At 35.4% G+C, this 16,350-nt stretch overlaps 1 protein-coding gene across 2 annotated transcripts in view; it reads left to right on the top strand.

Moving 5' to 3' along the window:
• Positions 1-15,430, top strand: part of LOC122809561 (stabilizer of axonemal microtubules 1-like) — a 369,246-nt gene extending 353,816 nt beyond the window's left edge. For both annotated transcript variants that reach the window (XM_044081149.1, XM_044081150.1), the window contains one exon: positions 15,119-15,430. In XM_044081149.1, coding sequence (XP_043937084.1) covers positions 15,119-15,215 — 97 coding nt within the window. In that variant the 3' untranslated portion in view covers positions 15,216-15,430. The remainder of the gene's footprint in view (positions 1-15,118) is intronic.
• Positions 15,431-16,350: the final 920 nt, after the last annotated feature.

Genomic DNA, 16,350 nt, shown 5'->3' on the forward strand with positions numbered 1-16,350 from the left:
GCCCATCCCACTCATCAAACTCCTCTGGTGTCCAGTCTTACTCTTCCCTTTCTCCAATGTCTTTCAACCATTATAAAAAAAAAACTAGCACCTGCAACTGATGCTAAAACCATGTACACAAACAAGCTAACAATCACCTTTCAAGCAGGGAGCCTAAAGCTCCTAATTTGGTCACAAATCTGTTTCCTCCCATCCCCTACTTCCACCATGTGGGTAGGGATAGTAGGCATGAAAGTATTATCTCTCCCACACTTGGAATCACCTCTGGTTTGCTTCTACCAATGCTTTTAACCAACTTCTGTTCAGCATGAGCAGCATCTTTACAAAAGCCCCCATCTATCATTAATGTACCTGGAGTCACTATTAAAATTGTAAACCTTATGTTTCCTGTCTGCCAAATGGTTAACCAAGCTTATTAAATATTATTGCACCCATCTATCACTAATAAACCTATCGTCATTAATAAATTGTTAAACCTTTGGTTTCTTCTGTGGAAAACATTGAATTCCCCTTTCCTGCTTAATGAAACAGTCCCCTACCTATTTTACAGGTATGCATGCTTGTATGGATTATGTCTTTCTTGTGGTCCCCCTAAAATAGAATGAACTAAATCACACAAGCTCAAATTCAAACACACAGCCTTTATATAAATTTACCATACACATACTCTCAGTTAAACCCCTTTTACACATTCCCGCCTACGTATAAATAACATTCAAGTAGTACCAGACTGAACAATCCCCTTTACCCCTCTTCCATACATCCTTTCACAATGAATTACACAAACATACCTTACTAAACCAATGAGAGGAAGAGGGCTTATCAGGTATCCCATTATACCACTAAGAGCAATATTGCTTGCCTTAGTAAAGTAAACTAGTGATAATAAAAAAAAAACAGAAAAAAATACAGTCTCTTTTGTCCTTTGAAACAGTTAATGCTAATTAGTAAACATTACCCATCAAAACCCTGCTTCAACATAAATTAAGATTTGCTGTACCAGCACATCAAATCAATTACTTCCCCCCACAGTAATCGCTCTACTTAAAGGATTACTGAATGTCATTCCTCTAGCAAAAAGTTATTCCTTTCTTAAAAGGCAGGAATAGCCTGTGGCCCTTTTCCATCGGCTGTGCCTGCATCCTTGGTACTTGTTGCTTCTCCAGCATAGCCTCATTAGATTGATTTGCTCTTTGATTCTAGATAATGACAGGCATCTTGAGGGTCCTTAAATTATTTAACTCTGCCAGGAAGTAAGTGTTTAAAAATCATAGGGAACAAAATTTTATACCAAATGCCTTTCATCTAACACAGCCTTTCTGCTGGAATAAATACTAGTCTCCTTTTTGTAGTTGTTAGAGTAATCCTGCTCAATGAACACTCTCGAGCCACCACAGTCTAACATCAGTTCTGGTCCCTGGACCCTCCTGACCACCCACTCCCTCCCCATGGAATGTGGCAAATCTTGTTTGTGTCTGTGTCAATATCCAAACTGTCCAGTGGGCTCAATCCAACACTATCTTGCTCTCCCACAGCTAAGTCCATTCTGCCAATACTTTCTTCACAAAGCCCAAACAGTCTTTTGCTTCCCTCTTTTCCTTCTGGAACTCCACATAGGAGTCAGTCATGACTCCAATTGGAAAACCCCAGGCCCAGATGCAGTACCTAAGTTCTGGTTAAAAGTATTAACATCTTTGCATGAAGATTTAGTTGTGAGTAAGAACTATTTATATGCACTCCCTGAACAGACAACCTGGCTAACAACAGGAAAAACAATGCTACTACTTGAGTGAACCTGCAAGCTACCCTAAAAATTATAGACCAATAACTAGCCTTCTGATGATGTATAAACTATACACTGGAATTGATGCAGACAGAGTTTATAGTCATTTAGAAGAAAACTCAATTATGGCAATACAGCAAAATGGCAATAAAAGAAAGTTATATGGAACAAAGGATCATTTGCTGTTAAATAAAGTCATAGTAGAGAACTGTAAAAAGGGGAAGAATCTAAGTATGGCATGGATTGACTATAAGAAAGCATTTGATAGTATCCCACATTTGTGGATAAAAGAGTTCTTAAAAATGTATAAGATACACCCTACACTGATCGACTACATTACAGTGACCATGAAACAGTGGCAGACCACTTTGCAATTAAGTCATGATAAAGGACAAATTATTATTCCATGGATAAAAATTCAAGGGGGGGATATTCCAGGGTGACTCTGTCACTGCTGTTATTCTGTCTTGTCCTTAACCCATTAAGCTGTCTACTTAGCTTAAGCCATGGCTATAATTTGTTTCCTAGAAAACAACAAAGTGTAAAGACTTCTCATCTTGTCTTTGTCGATGATTTAAAACTATAGCTCATCAGATGAAGAACTGAAAACACAACTCCAAGTTGTCAAAACTTTTTCAGATGATATAAGAATGTCATTCGGTCTTGATAAATGTGCAAAAGCAACCTTTAAAGCAGGACAACTGCAGCACCAAGAAAACATCAGTTTGGGACAAGAATGTGATATAAAAGAACTTGAGCAAGAGGGAGTGTATAAATATTTGGGAACTGATGAAGGATCAACAATAAAACATGAACAAATGTGAATAAAACTTAGTAAGGAATACTTTAGAAGACTTTAATCCCGAAAACAGCATTGACATCTAGGAACAAAATCCAAGCTATAAACCAATTTGCTTTTCTTGCCCTAACTTATAGTTTTGGAGTGATTGACTGGCCCCAAAATGTGTTGGATAGATTAGATAAGAAAACAAGAAGGATGCTGCATGCTCACCAAATGATTTATAAAAATCAGCACATACCAAGATTATTATATATTCCCAATTCCAAAGGAGGGATGGGCCTCCTTGGAGTTTATTATATGGATAGAGCTGCAATTGTGGGACTCCACACATATCTGCTGACCTCACAAGATCTAAACATAGTGAAAGTTTTGAAACATGAGGAGATTAAATCTAAGATGACTTCTCTGCTTAATCTAGCAGAAGCATATTGGCATCAAGCAGGAATGGAAATTAAACCAGAAGTAGATAAAAATGAGGCAGCAACTGAATGTGCCAAAACAAAAAGAAAGAATATAAGGTGAAGGACCAGATGAGAAGGCAAGAAATGTGTAAAATGTATAAATATAGTTGCAAGTATAGAGAACTTTTGGAAGAAACTCATGTTGATCAGGAATGAATGCAGGAATGGTTAAGGAGAGGTGAATTCAAATCAAGAGATGAAAGGTTAATATTGGTGGCCCAAGATAATGGGCTGCGTACTCATTGGTTTACAAAGTCCATTGAACATGTGGGAGAAACAGACAAATGTAGGTTTTGTAAAACCAAATTGGAAACAGTCGCACACCTCGTTGCTGGTTATGACATACTAATGAAGGACTGTTTACTGAGAGGCATAATAATGCAGCAAGATTGTTGCACTGGGGATTGTGCAAACATTATGGTACTGAAGTGGATGAAAAACACTGGAAACATAAGCCACAAAGCATCACAGAAAATTATGAACTTTACATCACATGGGATCATCCACTACCAGTAATTCAAAAGATAGATGCTAGAAAACCGGATATAGTGGTCCATGAAAAGAAGACAAAAGTAGCATTGATCATTGAAATCACCACACCCAATGACTACAGTGTCTAGCATACAGAGAGACAGAGAGAGACATAAAGTCATAAAATATCAGGATCTGCAGGCAGAAACGAGAGCAATGTAGAAGAAAGATACCCAGACAGTTCCAACAGTAGTAGGCGCAATGGGTCTTATAAAAAGAATCTACAATCATATTTAGATATGTTACCAATATATGTAACCCCATATGAATTGCAGGAGGAGTCATTACTGGGCACAATGCGGGTGATGTGAGGAGCACTTTTGGTCGGCATCAAAGATTGAAACAATACTAATTTCTTGAACTTTAATCGTATTTTGACTTAGGAATGGGGTCCATTCCCATCATGGTATCAGAAACTCAAAAGACTTGGAGAAATTAGAAAAGAGTCAAGTCAACTTTGATTCCATTAGTTCTACCTGAGTTTCCATATTTAACATCCTCAATTTATAGTCTTAATTTTCTTCCAGAAGTCTCTGCAAGACATTGGAATGTTCATTGACCACTTTCATCACTTCATCAATTTGTTGAGTGGTATCCTTCATGTAAGTATAAATCCTGTTGATGATCTTCCTCACCTACAGAAATACATCACAAATTGTAATATCCAGCATGCCCCATTCAGTCTGAAGATCCAACTGATCAAGTTCTGCCACCAAGTGTCTGCCACTCCTGCATGTGCCGCTGCCATTGCTTTGCTGTTCTTTTCTCTTTAGCTTCTTTTTGTCACTTACCTGCCATGCAATTTGAGTAGGAGTTCAAAACTCCCTACCAAATGCTATTAAACATTTATAATTCACTTACATAGCAGCTTGCTAACCACATATTTCTTGCTCTGTGCCATTACCTGAAGTAATCCACCCCCAGTAGAAATTTTTATCACTGCATTGATAATGGCCTGTTAAGTTAGAAAATAACTTTTTTGCATGAATTAGCACTTTGCATAAGCACTATCAGTTTCTGAATTCCCCAGACATTTAGAAAAGTGAGTGAGCACCTTTCACAAGAAGAATGTCTAGGTGGAGTGGTAACACCACAAATCTGAAAATTTTGAAGACTGTGTGTCTTTTGTTACAATACATACACAATTACCTACTGTGAAAATGAGTACTCATTCTCTTTTGTCACATCAGATGTAGTTTTGATCAGCCACACCTTCCATGGGCATATTAGATGCCTCTTTTTGCAAGCATTTGGGAAATTCCAAAACTAGTTTGTTCTGTCAATCTTTTTCTGATTTGACCAACATTCTTTTAAACAGTGAAATGTGACCAATGAACATTGCATAAGATACAGATCAAAACAATTCTCAATTATGCCACAGGTCCCCTTAGAACTATAACTGCAGTTCCTACATAACCATCATTTCAAGGTGCAAGATTTGCCAGCTTTGTAAGTTCTATCAAAAGTCTATTTCTAAGCTGACTTTTCTATGAATTTTGGCTATTCTACATGATTATATTATGCTGTAATATTAAGATTTTCTCTTTATCTGAGATAAAGTTATTTTTTTTCAACAGCTATGAAACAAAGAAACTTTATCTTTAACCAAACACCAATTAAGTTTTATGAAGACTTACCTCTTTAAATAGTTCAGAAAAGAAGAACTTTTTTCTAATCTAAAGAATCAACTTTGGCAAAAAAGGAATAGCTAGTGGTTTTATATTGTTGGCTATTTTATAAACCATCCAAACAAAGGCTCATAGTGTGTAGGGCAGGAACCAAAAATAAAACACTTTGATGTAGTATGAAGATATTTAATAAAATCCACCAAAAACTGTAAAAATCTTACAAAGCAACTTAGTAGTAATGGTTAAACTCTTACGTCCTCTGTACAGGACTTCATCAGAACCATTGAAAACATAAAAGTGCTAGTATAAATACCAAAAGGAAGTCAAGTGCAAAGGTCAAACTTAACAAAATAAAATTTGTGTTTCTGGTTTCAAAACATGGTTAAAACATAGATTAGTATAAAATGCTTGCTAAAAATCTACAAAGTCCTAAATTATACACAAAATAATAAACATTAAATTGCTGATATGAATACCAAAAGGAAGTTGTGCTAAGGTCAAAGTTGACAAAATAAAAGTTGTGCCTGTGGTTTCAAAACACTTGGTTAAAATAAGTATTAGCATGAAATGCTTGTAAAAGATCTTCAAATCCTAGACTGCACACAAAAAAAGATTTTGTACCTATAGTTTTGCTGCCCTTAGTTTGAGAACTGGTAAAACAGATATGTTCTCATTAAGACTAGGGTAGCATTTAGTTTTAATTGCTGTAATAGTTGTCTGTACTCAATTTCAGTTTCCCCAAAACCACCTCTGCTGTTGAAGGGAAAAGTACACAGCTAAAGGTTCATACTAAGCTAAATGCCCTTTCGAGCCATTTTAAGCTTAGCCAGTTATCCCTTGTGAGACTAAAACCCTGTACCTTGTGTTTGTAAGGCAAATACCTTAACCATTAGGCCACCCAGGATTATTAATATCCCAAATAAAAGTGGTACATGCCTGTGTGTTTAAAAAGTCCATTGTTGAGATTACACTTGGAAAGTTCTATAATTGTGCTCATAAATACTTTTGCAAAACTATCTTATTTATATTGCTTTGTGTTCTGTTTGCTCTGCATTTAATGTGGGAAAGACAGTTTCACATTGATAAACGATATTTTTGGTTACAATATACATTTTTATAAATAAAAACTAATGTTTTATCTTTCCATTCAGATTGTTATCCTAAAGTGATAGTTCAATATTTTTTTAGGATGGCTATACTCAAATTTTTAATATTATATTGCTGAAGACCACATAAAACCAACCTACTTTAAAATAGAAAAAATATCAAACTGGGAACATTTGAAAATACTATTTGTAGGGAAAATTAAGCTTTTTAATCTAAAAATCTATCATATGTGTATATATGTATACAGATTTATATCATATTATCACAATTTGGAAACTTGAAATATGTTCATTTTCCAAAAACTTGAATATATAAAAAAAATCTATATATTTGCAGGGGGCTGCACACACCCCCCCCCTGCAAATTTTATGTACCATTTTTATTTTTTTTTTATTTTACATTTGTTGACCGGGCTAGTCTAACTGGATATATGTCCATTTTCAGTAGAGGTCCGGGGAGAAAAGCTCCACATAAGCAAAACTTACAACTTCAGGTACAGATAAATAATTATGTAACAACTTAAGGTACAGTACTATTTTGAGCTGAAGAATACACATTTTATATAGACAAATATTATTATTAAAGGAGCAGAGGATAAGAAACAGATAGAGCAACAAACTATTTTAAAGTGGCACACAATAAGAAAGAGAGGTGAAGAAAAAAAAACAAATAAATGTAGAAGCTCAAGGAGCAGTATTTAGCAGAGAGTTATGCCATTTATTTTATAGTAGCATAGCAACTTAAGGGAAGCATGTAGTAGGAAGTATACAGAAAGGTTATATGGATATTTCTATGTGAAAAATAGATTACTGCTACTAGCTAAGCAAGTACACAATTAGAAAAAGATTATGTGAGTGCAACTGTTATAAAGACAAAAACAGTAAAGGTGAGACTACTGTCTAAGGCATGGAGAGAGTAGGAATCCAATTGCAAATGGTAATGTGGGAAGGCTACAGAGAAAGTGATGGCAAGATTAGTCTGGGTTACTACATGGGCATAACCAGTGGTTACAAAGGTGCTGTTTGAGTTGTTTTTTGAACATTTTCACTGAGGAGATTACACTGCAGTAGGGAAAAGGGAACCTTTTTCTACCAAAAATTAACTGTTGTTTGTCTTTTTGGCTTTTCCCGGTTAGGGGTCGCCACAGCGGCACTCCGGTCCGCTAATGATTGGCAGTAGATTTTTATGGTGCCGAGTTGCCAGCCCAACCTTCAGCGAAGGCACACCCATTCACGCATGTCTTTCGGAGGCCACTTGACCGCAGGGAGGACATGCAGACTCCACACAGAAGTTAACTGTAATGAATGAAAACAGTTGGAATAAGCAGTGAAGAAATTATTACCAAAAAGTTTCTCTGATACATTGTAAACATCACAGGACAACATATGTTTTTTTTTTCATCTTATGAATTGATCAGCAATAATCAACTAACCAAATAAAAACAAAATAAAATGGTGGGAATGTTTAAAACAAAACAAATCAATGCACTACTTAAAGTTTTGCAGCTTACATGTGAAGTACTGAAGAAATGGACATATAATAATTTATCCTGACAGTGTTAGAGGCATTAAGCCTAAACTGCCATAATAGCTCTTTCTTATTCCATTGTGTTTTCCCATTGTCTGCCTCTTGGGTTGGGTGGAACATTTTCTAAAATGGCAAATACAAATTTTTAAAAATACTTACATGTGGAATGTCTGTACACTGCATTTTTTCATATTCATTTTGGTAATATTATGGCAGTGCTTGTAAATCTTCTTGTGTAGAGCCTTTTCTGTCTTACCTTCATAAAAAACAAAACATGTAAAGCAAATTGCCAACTATGCCAACACTTTACTCTGAGAACTTCCATACTGACAATTAGTGATGTATGAGACACATGAATGAGCTAATTTTACAGAGTCTTCTGTGAAGATATACTGATACACTAATTGCAGTGTCCACAGTTTCTTGTGCCTTTTGGAAATGTATTAATGTTGCCACCTGCATGGTTCTTTTCCAATAAGTTTTTCATAGTAAAAGAAGCTTTAAACATAAAGCATGGGCTCTTAATAATGAAAGTAAAAGAGTCACATGCTTTTAAATGGTTCCATTTTTTCTTAAATGTATCCATTATCTCCTTTCTTCCACTAATATATTGTATAACTAAGGCTTTCTAAAGGGCCACTCAGCCTCAGAAGTGGGAGTGGAGCCCCTATTATTTGTCTTAGGTAACCCCACACCTAGAAATGGCATAAAATCCATGGCTCTTCTCTTTTATCTCTTTGCAAATGTCAAAGATCAATTTTGGAATAACCTCTATACAAAAACATTTATGTCAGCATGGTACACTCCTTGTGAAACAACTTATCGGAAACCGCTCTACTTATTCTTATAGATTGTCCATTAACTAAAGCTTTCTTCAGTTTTATAAGGTGAAAACTATTAAAGTAGAAGTAACTGTTACTAAATGTGGATTTCCTGTAAATATCCCATAGAAATTTCCATTTTTTTTAAATATATGTGTCCAAACAATTTATCTTGTCAGAGTCAAAGGAATAAGGGAACTTTAAAAACCTAGCAGTATTGTTTAAGTACTCACTATATTTCCCTCAAATCTCACTTGTACCATTCCAGAAAATAAATATATCATCTATATATCTTAGGTATAGGGTGCAATACTTGTAATATTCAGATTAAAAAAAAACATATATCCTTTCTTAGGAGAGAACAGTAAGGTTTGCAAAAATGGGGGCCCAAGATCCACCCATCACAACACCTTTAATCTGCTGAGATGTCTCTCCATCAAAATAAATGAAATTATTGTCCAGTACTATTTCTATACATTCCATAATTATATTTATATAATTGCCACTTAAAAAAATCACATTCCATAGAGGCCTTATTAAAAAAGTTTTACGCATCTTCTTGTGGAGCAGAGGTGAACAGATCAATCACATTAGTTGTTAAAAAAAAAACAAGTTGTTTATTATAAATATCTTGTGTTAATCTACCCTAGAAATCACAACAGTCCTTTAACAGTTGGATTTGGTTGAAAACTGGATTCAAACATCAATCCACATATATTGCCAAGGGGTAGGTTCTGGAACCTTGGGCAGCATTTATGGCTCTGAAGGTGAGATCATCTGTGTTTTTGTGAACTCTAGTTATCCCAAAGATTGCAGATTTCCTAGTGTGGTGATTAATTAAAAAATTATACGTGTTGTTAGTGATCTGACATTAGATAATCCAGTCCTCCAGTAAATGTATGCTGTTGTCTCCTATTGAAAATAGTACTTCAGTAATTAATGGAATCAAAGATCACAATACCACTGCCTTTGTCAGGCTTCATGATCCTTAATTCTTTATCATCATTCAACCTGTTCAGTAAAACTGATTCTTCTTTACTTAAGTATTTATATATGTACCCCCATCACTTGTTCAGTTTGTACAATTCAGAGGTACATACTGTCTCAAAAGCATGAACCATGGGGTGACTAGGCAGGTTGAGTGTACGTTTCTTCTTCAAAACAATTTTGTTGTTGTTCACCTGTAAATTGCTGTTCTTTTGAAAATATACAGCTAAGTTAATTTTTCTTGTAAATAACCTAAATTCTGAAATCTCATCCACCACATCAACGTTTTTCTTAGGAATAAAGGTAAATCCATTTTCAAACAGAGAGAAAAATCCCATACTGATATCCTAACCACTATATTTGAAAATATATAAAAAACATTATATTTTAGAACTTACCTTGACATTTTATGGTTAAATCATTCATCAGGCTTGGTATCATGTATATTAGTGGTTAGATGGTCCATCCTCCTCCTCTCCCTCAATGTTGCCCCCTTTATTATTTTGGAATGAACCAGTGTTTGTGGGGTTGTACTCATTCTCATGAAATGTAATTCTGTGGGTGTTAAACACACACATCTCCAATGGCCTGTTACTGATTTGCAAGCCTTTCTGATCTGCTTGAGTGGGAACATTCTAAAGGGTTTGGATTAAAAGTTCCATTTTTTTCTACTGTTTTCACAATAACCTGTGTGAAATTTGTATGACTACCATTAAAATAAATGACTATCATTAAAAAACTCCATCATTTGACATAAACCAGTCTTATTCTTATTACCATAATCTGTTTTCCCACCCTTAGTTCATGGATAAGCTGAATTGTTATCATACTGGTTTTGGTCCCTTGTAGTGTTCTTCTTTTTCATCGTTCTTAACTATTTCACACTGTTTGCCCACCTTAGGGAAAGAAAATCGGCCAAAATGTTTTTCAGTTCATCAACTTTATCAAGTAAAGCACTTATTTTAGTTTCATTGAATTTACAAATGGCTCACATGAGTTCAATCCCATGCCTATCGAACAAGTCAATAAGTCCTCTATAAAAGGGAGAACCAGGATCAGCAATATTGTAAAATTTATAGCATGTCAAACCTTGGGGTACAATATTTAAAGTTCTCTACTTGCAAACTAAGCAATTGGAAAAGTCTTTTTTCAAAAGTCCAAATGTTGTCTTTGAGGGATGGAAAATTGGAGCTGTTAATATGGTATTCAGTTATAAAACTTCCAAAGGAAAAATTCTTGTTAAGCTAGTTTGAAAATTAAAACAATCAGTATTGTCTCCTGTTTGAGAGGAAGAGGGGGGGCTGCAGTCTAATGCACATCCCATAAATGGAAAAGGAAGAAGAAATTACAGTACCTGTTTTCCTTGCCCCCAAGATGTCATTACCAGATGACTCCTATCCTTGAATTGATTCACTACTGGATGGTGTAGCAGCATCAATAGAATGCAACCCTTGTGAAGTTCCATCAAAAATCTTCTCAGTAACAGTTTTTTTTTGTACCCAGAAATGTGGGTGCTGCTTCCGAAGGATCCAAATCTGGTTTATTATTATGACATGGGCTTGTAAAATATCCCTGTGCATCTGACTCAGTGGAAAACATACAAGGTTGGTAAGTTCATGTAACGATTGTGAAAAAAATTCTGTTGAGTGAGTAAACTCTCTTTTTACAAAATTTCCATCTTCTGCCAACTTACCAATCTGTTCCAGATGTTGAGTAGATTCAAGTAATGGTGAACTGGTTGCAAGGGCCTCCCAAAGACTTTTCTTTTTTTTTTTTTTGTGTATGTGCGTATTATCTTGTGTTACTTTTTGTTCTGCATATTTGCCACATTTTTGTATGAATTATAATCAACTGTAGTCAAAACTTTTCAACAACCTACCAAAATATCTTCTCTATTGCAACTCCTATTGAAAAACATATAAAATGAGATTTAGTCACAGTTTTGTCTAGTTATATATAAACATTGTAGTCTTAAAAATTAAACATTTGGTAAAGCAAACTTAAGATACCTATCCTTTCAGATTTGCCTACAGATTCCACATCTTGAACCTCTACAGGGAAAGAGGAATCCATTTTTTTATTATACCCAGACCGCCTTACAAGTGAGGTCAATAGCCTGCACAAGACCCCATGCCAAACCTAATAAATTAATACTGTCCAGAGAAACTGAAACAAGAAAACACATATGTTTAGTCTTCCACCCTTTTTTGACAGGGGAGTTATCGCAAACAGACCTAGTAATGCCAGCAACAACTTCCCCAGGAATGGGCACTACATTTTGGCCAAGCAGGTACGCATGCCCTACCCTTCTCTCATGAACAAAAAAGTGTCTCTCCCTTGTCCACTGAGTGCACCCCAACAGCTGCAGAGAATGTGGCTAGCCTCTGGTCCATAGCTGCTGTATGGACACCACCAGAGTGATCCAAGGAAAAAGATGAGTGATCTGAGGAACCAGCTTTGGCCACAGTAGAGTCACCCACCTGCTGCTGTGCAAATTACCAGCCTACTGTGATGGCAAAGGCTGCTAAGTTAACTTTTTCTTTTTTGGAAGAAGATCTAACCAAGGAAATAGTTTGTTCCATCATCAAGCCAAAAATGGTGCTTGCTTCCTAGGGAAGCTTAGCAGCTATAATTGATAAAACAGGAAAGTAGAAAAAAAGTCACTTTTTCACAAAAAAAAAAAAACAACACAGTAAAAGGCACTTTACACACTTTCCCCAGCCCAAAAAGTAATCAGTTTCTCCACAGAAAAAGTAGTTTTGAACAACTTTTTACCATGAAAGTTAAAATGTGCACCCCCATTTAGAAGTACATAAAAGTAACAGGACAGTCAATAAAAGTACTTTTCTGTAACTTTAATTTAAAAAAAAAAAACATAGTTTATAGTATTCAAAGATAATATGGAAGATTAATCTGTTCTGCAATGAAACTGTCAGTCAACCATCAGTCCTCAAAAAACTCTGAAGGACTTGGCACCAAAATCTGCCTTTTTAGCCAGTTCAACTCGAATTGGCTAACAGCTTAGAAGTGTGGAAGGCACTCTGATGCTCTGGAAGCTGGCTGGCTGTTATATTCTATGCAATATATAGCCCATATAGCTTAGGCTACTGCAGCAGTGACCAAAATGAAAAACTCTATTATTTTTCAAATGATGATTTGGAAAATAAATGTATTTGCACTAGACTATACAAAGAAATATGTCTATATATCTGGGGTTGGTTTACTAAAAAATGGTTATTTTGATACTTGGGCTAGTATATAAAATATAGAATCTGGGGAGACATACTGAGCCAGCATAACCTAGAGTGAAAAATATTTAAAGCTCTCACTGGCTCAGAGACCTATATAGTTGAGTGTGTCTGTTTTTGGTACCATGCCAGCTCAAAGAATTTTGTCTCCTATGTGGATCGAAGAAGTGGTTTATGTAAATATAAGCAGATGTATGCAACTGAATTTTGAAGGTCAGGGTATTAGTTACTTTTGGATGTTTAGATGGGATCTTGTTTTTATGAGATTAAGCAAATTGTATCATGGCACTTCAAATTATTTATCACTGGGGGTCAAGACTGGTTTCTGCAGTTTGGGAAGCACTGTTTCTGTTACAACTCTACAGCCTCAGGGATGAAAACTGGTAAGTGGAAAGGTGATCCCTTTGACAGAACTGGTAATACATTTTTTGTAGAAGTTTGAAAAAAAATAATCATACTCATTACTGCAGAAGTACATTTTATTTTCTTGGAAAGTGAATAGCTTAACACCTCCATTAAAAAGGTTAAAGTATTTGCTTATGTAAGGAAGTACAGTTTTCAGATTCTGCTGCTGGAAAAGATGTATCTGGTAGAAGCAAAGCATTTTAAACTTATAAAATTTAGATAAGTAATGGGGAATTTTCCTCTTACAAATCAGGTGGCAGACAGAGTGCTATAACCTTTATTGGAAGAGGAACTCCATTTGAGTTACTAGAGAAGAAAGCAGTTAGTATTGATACATACATATTTATCAAGAGGAACTTAGAAGAGTTATAAAATAATCATGATAGTTTATTTGCCCCATGGATTAAGCAACGTGAATTAGCAATGATCTTGAGAGAATGGTTAATCTGCCAGGAATGAATAGCAAACTAGACATGGGATTTGAATTAAGTATGTGCAGTTGATGTGGTAATCTAGGACTCCATAGTATAGACACTACCACAGCTGGTAAGTTCATGGGAAGTTGTATAGCAATGATGTGCATAACTAATACAAACAGTGGCTTTACGTTATCAGGGAACACACTTATGATTGTAGAGTTACAGATGGATGGAGGTAAATGGAAAGGATTTGGAAGGAAAACTTGTGCTTATGTAAAGACAAGGAGAAAAGCAGTGTGAGACATAAGCAATGGGTAGGATGACTGTCACAATCCCTGGATGATTTAGCATTAAAGTGTGATTTAGTTGATCTTCTGATAACTCAAAATACAGGGAAATTACTGCAAATTAGAAGAAATTTCAATGAATTGCAGAAAGAGCTGTTGAAAGGTCAAGAGAAGTTAATAATAGGTAATGCTAAAATTAAAGAACTGAAAGGACATAACTATCACTGCAATATAAGGCAGATCAAGCCAGAAGTTAATCTAAACTTAAGGATTTTGAGGTCACAATGGCCAGTAAAAATAATTGCCCTTAAGCTTAGGCAGCAGCAAGCAAAAAGAATGGTGCACAGGGAACAGAGGTGGAGAATTTTCAGTATATCTGTTTACATATTAAACTGTCTTGTTAAGAAATAAAGAAGGCTTGTTAAGGAAAACCCAATTTAAGGGTTACAGGCACAAGACATAGAAGCCTGTTTTCGGATTTATGGACCTTAGAAATGTAGACCCCTGACCAGCTCAATTTTTAACAAAGGCAATAATAAAGGAGATGATGGTATTGATAATAAAGGAACAAATAAGAAGAAGACAAAAGGGGCAGATGATAAACTAATAAAAGTATACATGTGAAGGAAAAAGAGTTTAGGAGAGGTTTTATGGAGTTAGCTAATTATGTTATTACTACTGGTCATATCCCAGAGTCATGGAAGCAAGTCATTGTCATAGTCATATTAAAACCCAGGAAAGATCCCTTACAGGTAGGATCCTATAATCTGATGATCTACATATTGAGTCACAATTATAAATTATTTAGAGCATTATTGGCTAACATGTTAGCAAGTATAGTCCCTAAACGTATACTATCTCTGGAAAACCAGTTTGATTAAAAATTATTTGGTGATAGACGATGCAATCAGAATGTGTAAGCACTGTACCCATTTTGGTATACACAGTCAGATACAATATATGAAACACAAAGAGAAAAAATGATTGACTATGCACTTGGTTTGTGTAGTTAGTTAAAACTCAACAAAATGTGTGCACATAATGTATTTCCCTTTTTGGTTCATCACTTTGTCTACTTTATTTGATTATTTCCTTGTTTATTTTAATTTCAGGCCTATCGCTTTTCCAGTATGTCGCCTGCAGACTTACCTTCAGCAGCAAGCTTTAAAAAAAAATGTAGAAGACGACCTAAACCTTGCTGCAGCATGAGAGTTGGCCATCAGATTATACAATTCAGAGAACTACTTCAGACTCTAAGACAAAAGAGTAAACCAAACTATGCAGTGTAACCATTACTTAAGTTGCATGGCTTATCAATCCTCTCCTTAGATTCTTCAAGCATGTTTTACTAAATCATAGCATAAATATGGGAAAAAAATTAGATTTTTATTGATAAAAATAAAACCTAACCATTGGTATATCAATGTGTCATCTTAACTGACTGTTTTATTAAGTGCTTAACTAGGATATGTTCAAGATATTGTATCCGTTTGTTTTATGGAATATTGTTTGAAACAGAGATGAGGTCACACAAGTTCTATTTTATCTCTCCATGTGTTTTCCAGCTTCACTTCTCAGGCAACTCTGACATAAATTTATTTTTAATGTTCCCTAATACATTGTTATGAAAAGATAAGATAACCCTGACATGCTAACACTTTGCATGGTTTCTTTCCTACCCTGGGGTGTCATTGCCCATTGCCCACTTCTCGGCCATCTAATTAGGATCATATTACGCTATAGTATACACAGATGAGCAGGGATACTTAGAGCAAAACTAATTTTCCAGATTATAGTTTCTATTTGTTATCCCCCCATCCAGAACTCTACTCTACTCTTTTGGAGCTCAGTCATCTGTTTCATGATTAATCCTCAGTTAAGGCTCATATACATAAAGAAATCAGAAGATTAGAATTCAAATTCAAAAGGGATAATGAAGGAGGAAGTTCAAGAAGTAGGCTAGAGTAGGATTTTGGATGCAGGTCCTTAAGGAGCATAACAACAACTAAACAGAATATAATTGAAATTAGTCTAAGAACTAATCCATCACAGGAATGGAGAAAGATTTTCCCAATAGGGATGACTTAAGTAGGGGTATACAAAATAGCAAGGGGGGGGGGCAAGGTATATGGGAAAAATAACTAGAGTGAAAAAGGTAATGGCGTAGAATGAGGGAAAACAGAAGTTTGGACTGCATGTTAGGGAGTACCTTTCCAATCAGGGACTGATGTACAGAAAATAGGAGTGCTAAGTGAAAAGACTCATCTCCGATAAGAGTTTTTAGTTGCGCCTAGAACAGAAACTGTTTAAAAAAGGGATAATTAGGGGATATAAAATATTACAT

This window comes from Protopterus annectens, chromosome 8.part0, assembly GCF_019279795.1.
Source record: "Protopterus annectens isolate FY-2018-M chromosome 8.part0, PAN1.0, whole genome shotgun sequence".
NCBI lineage: Eukaryota > Metazoa > Chordata > Ceratodontiformes > Protopteridae > Protopterus > Protopterus annectens.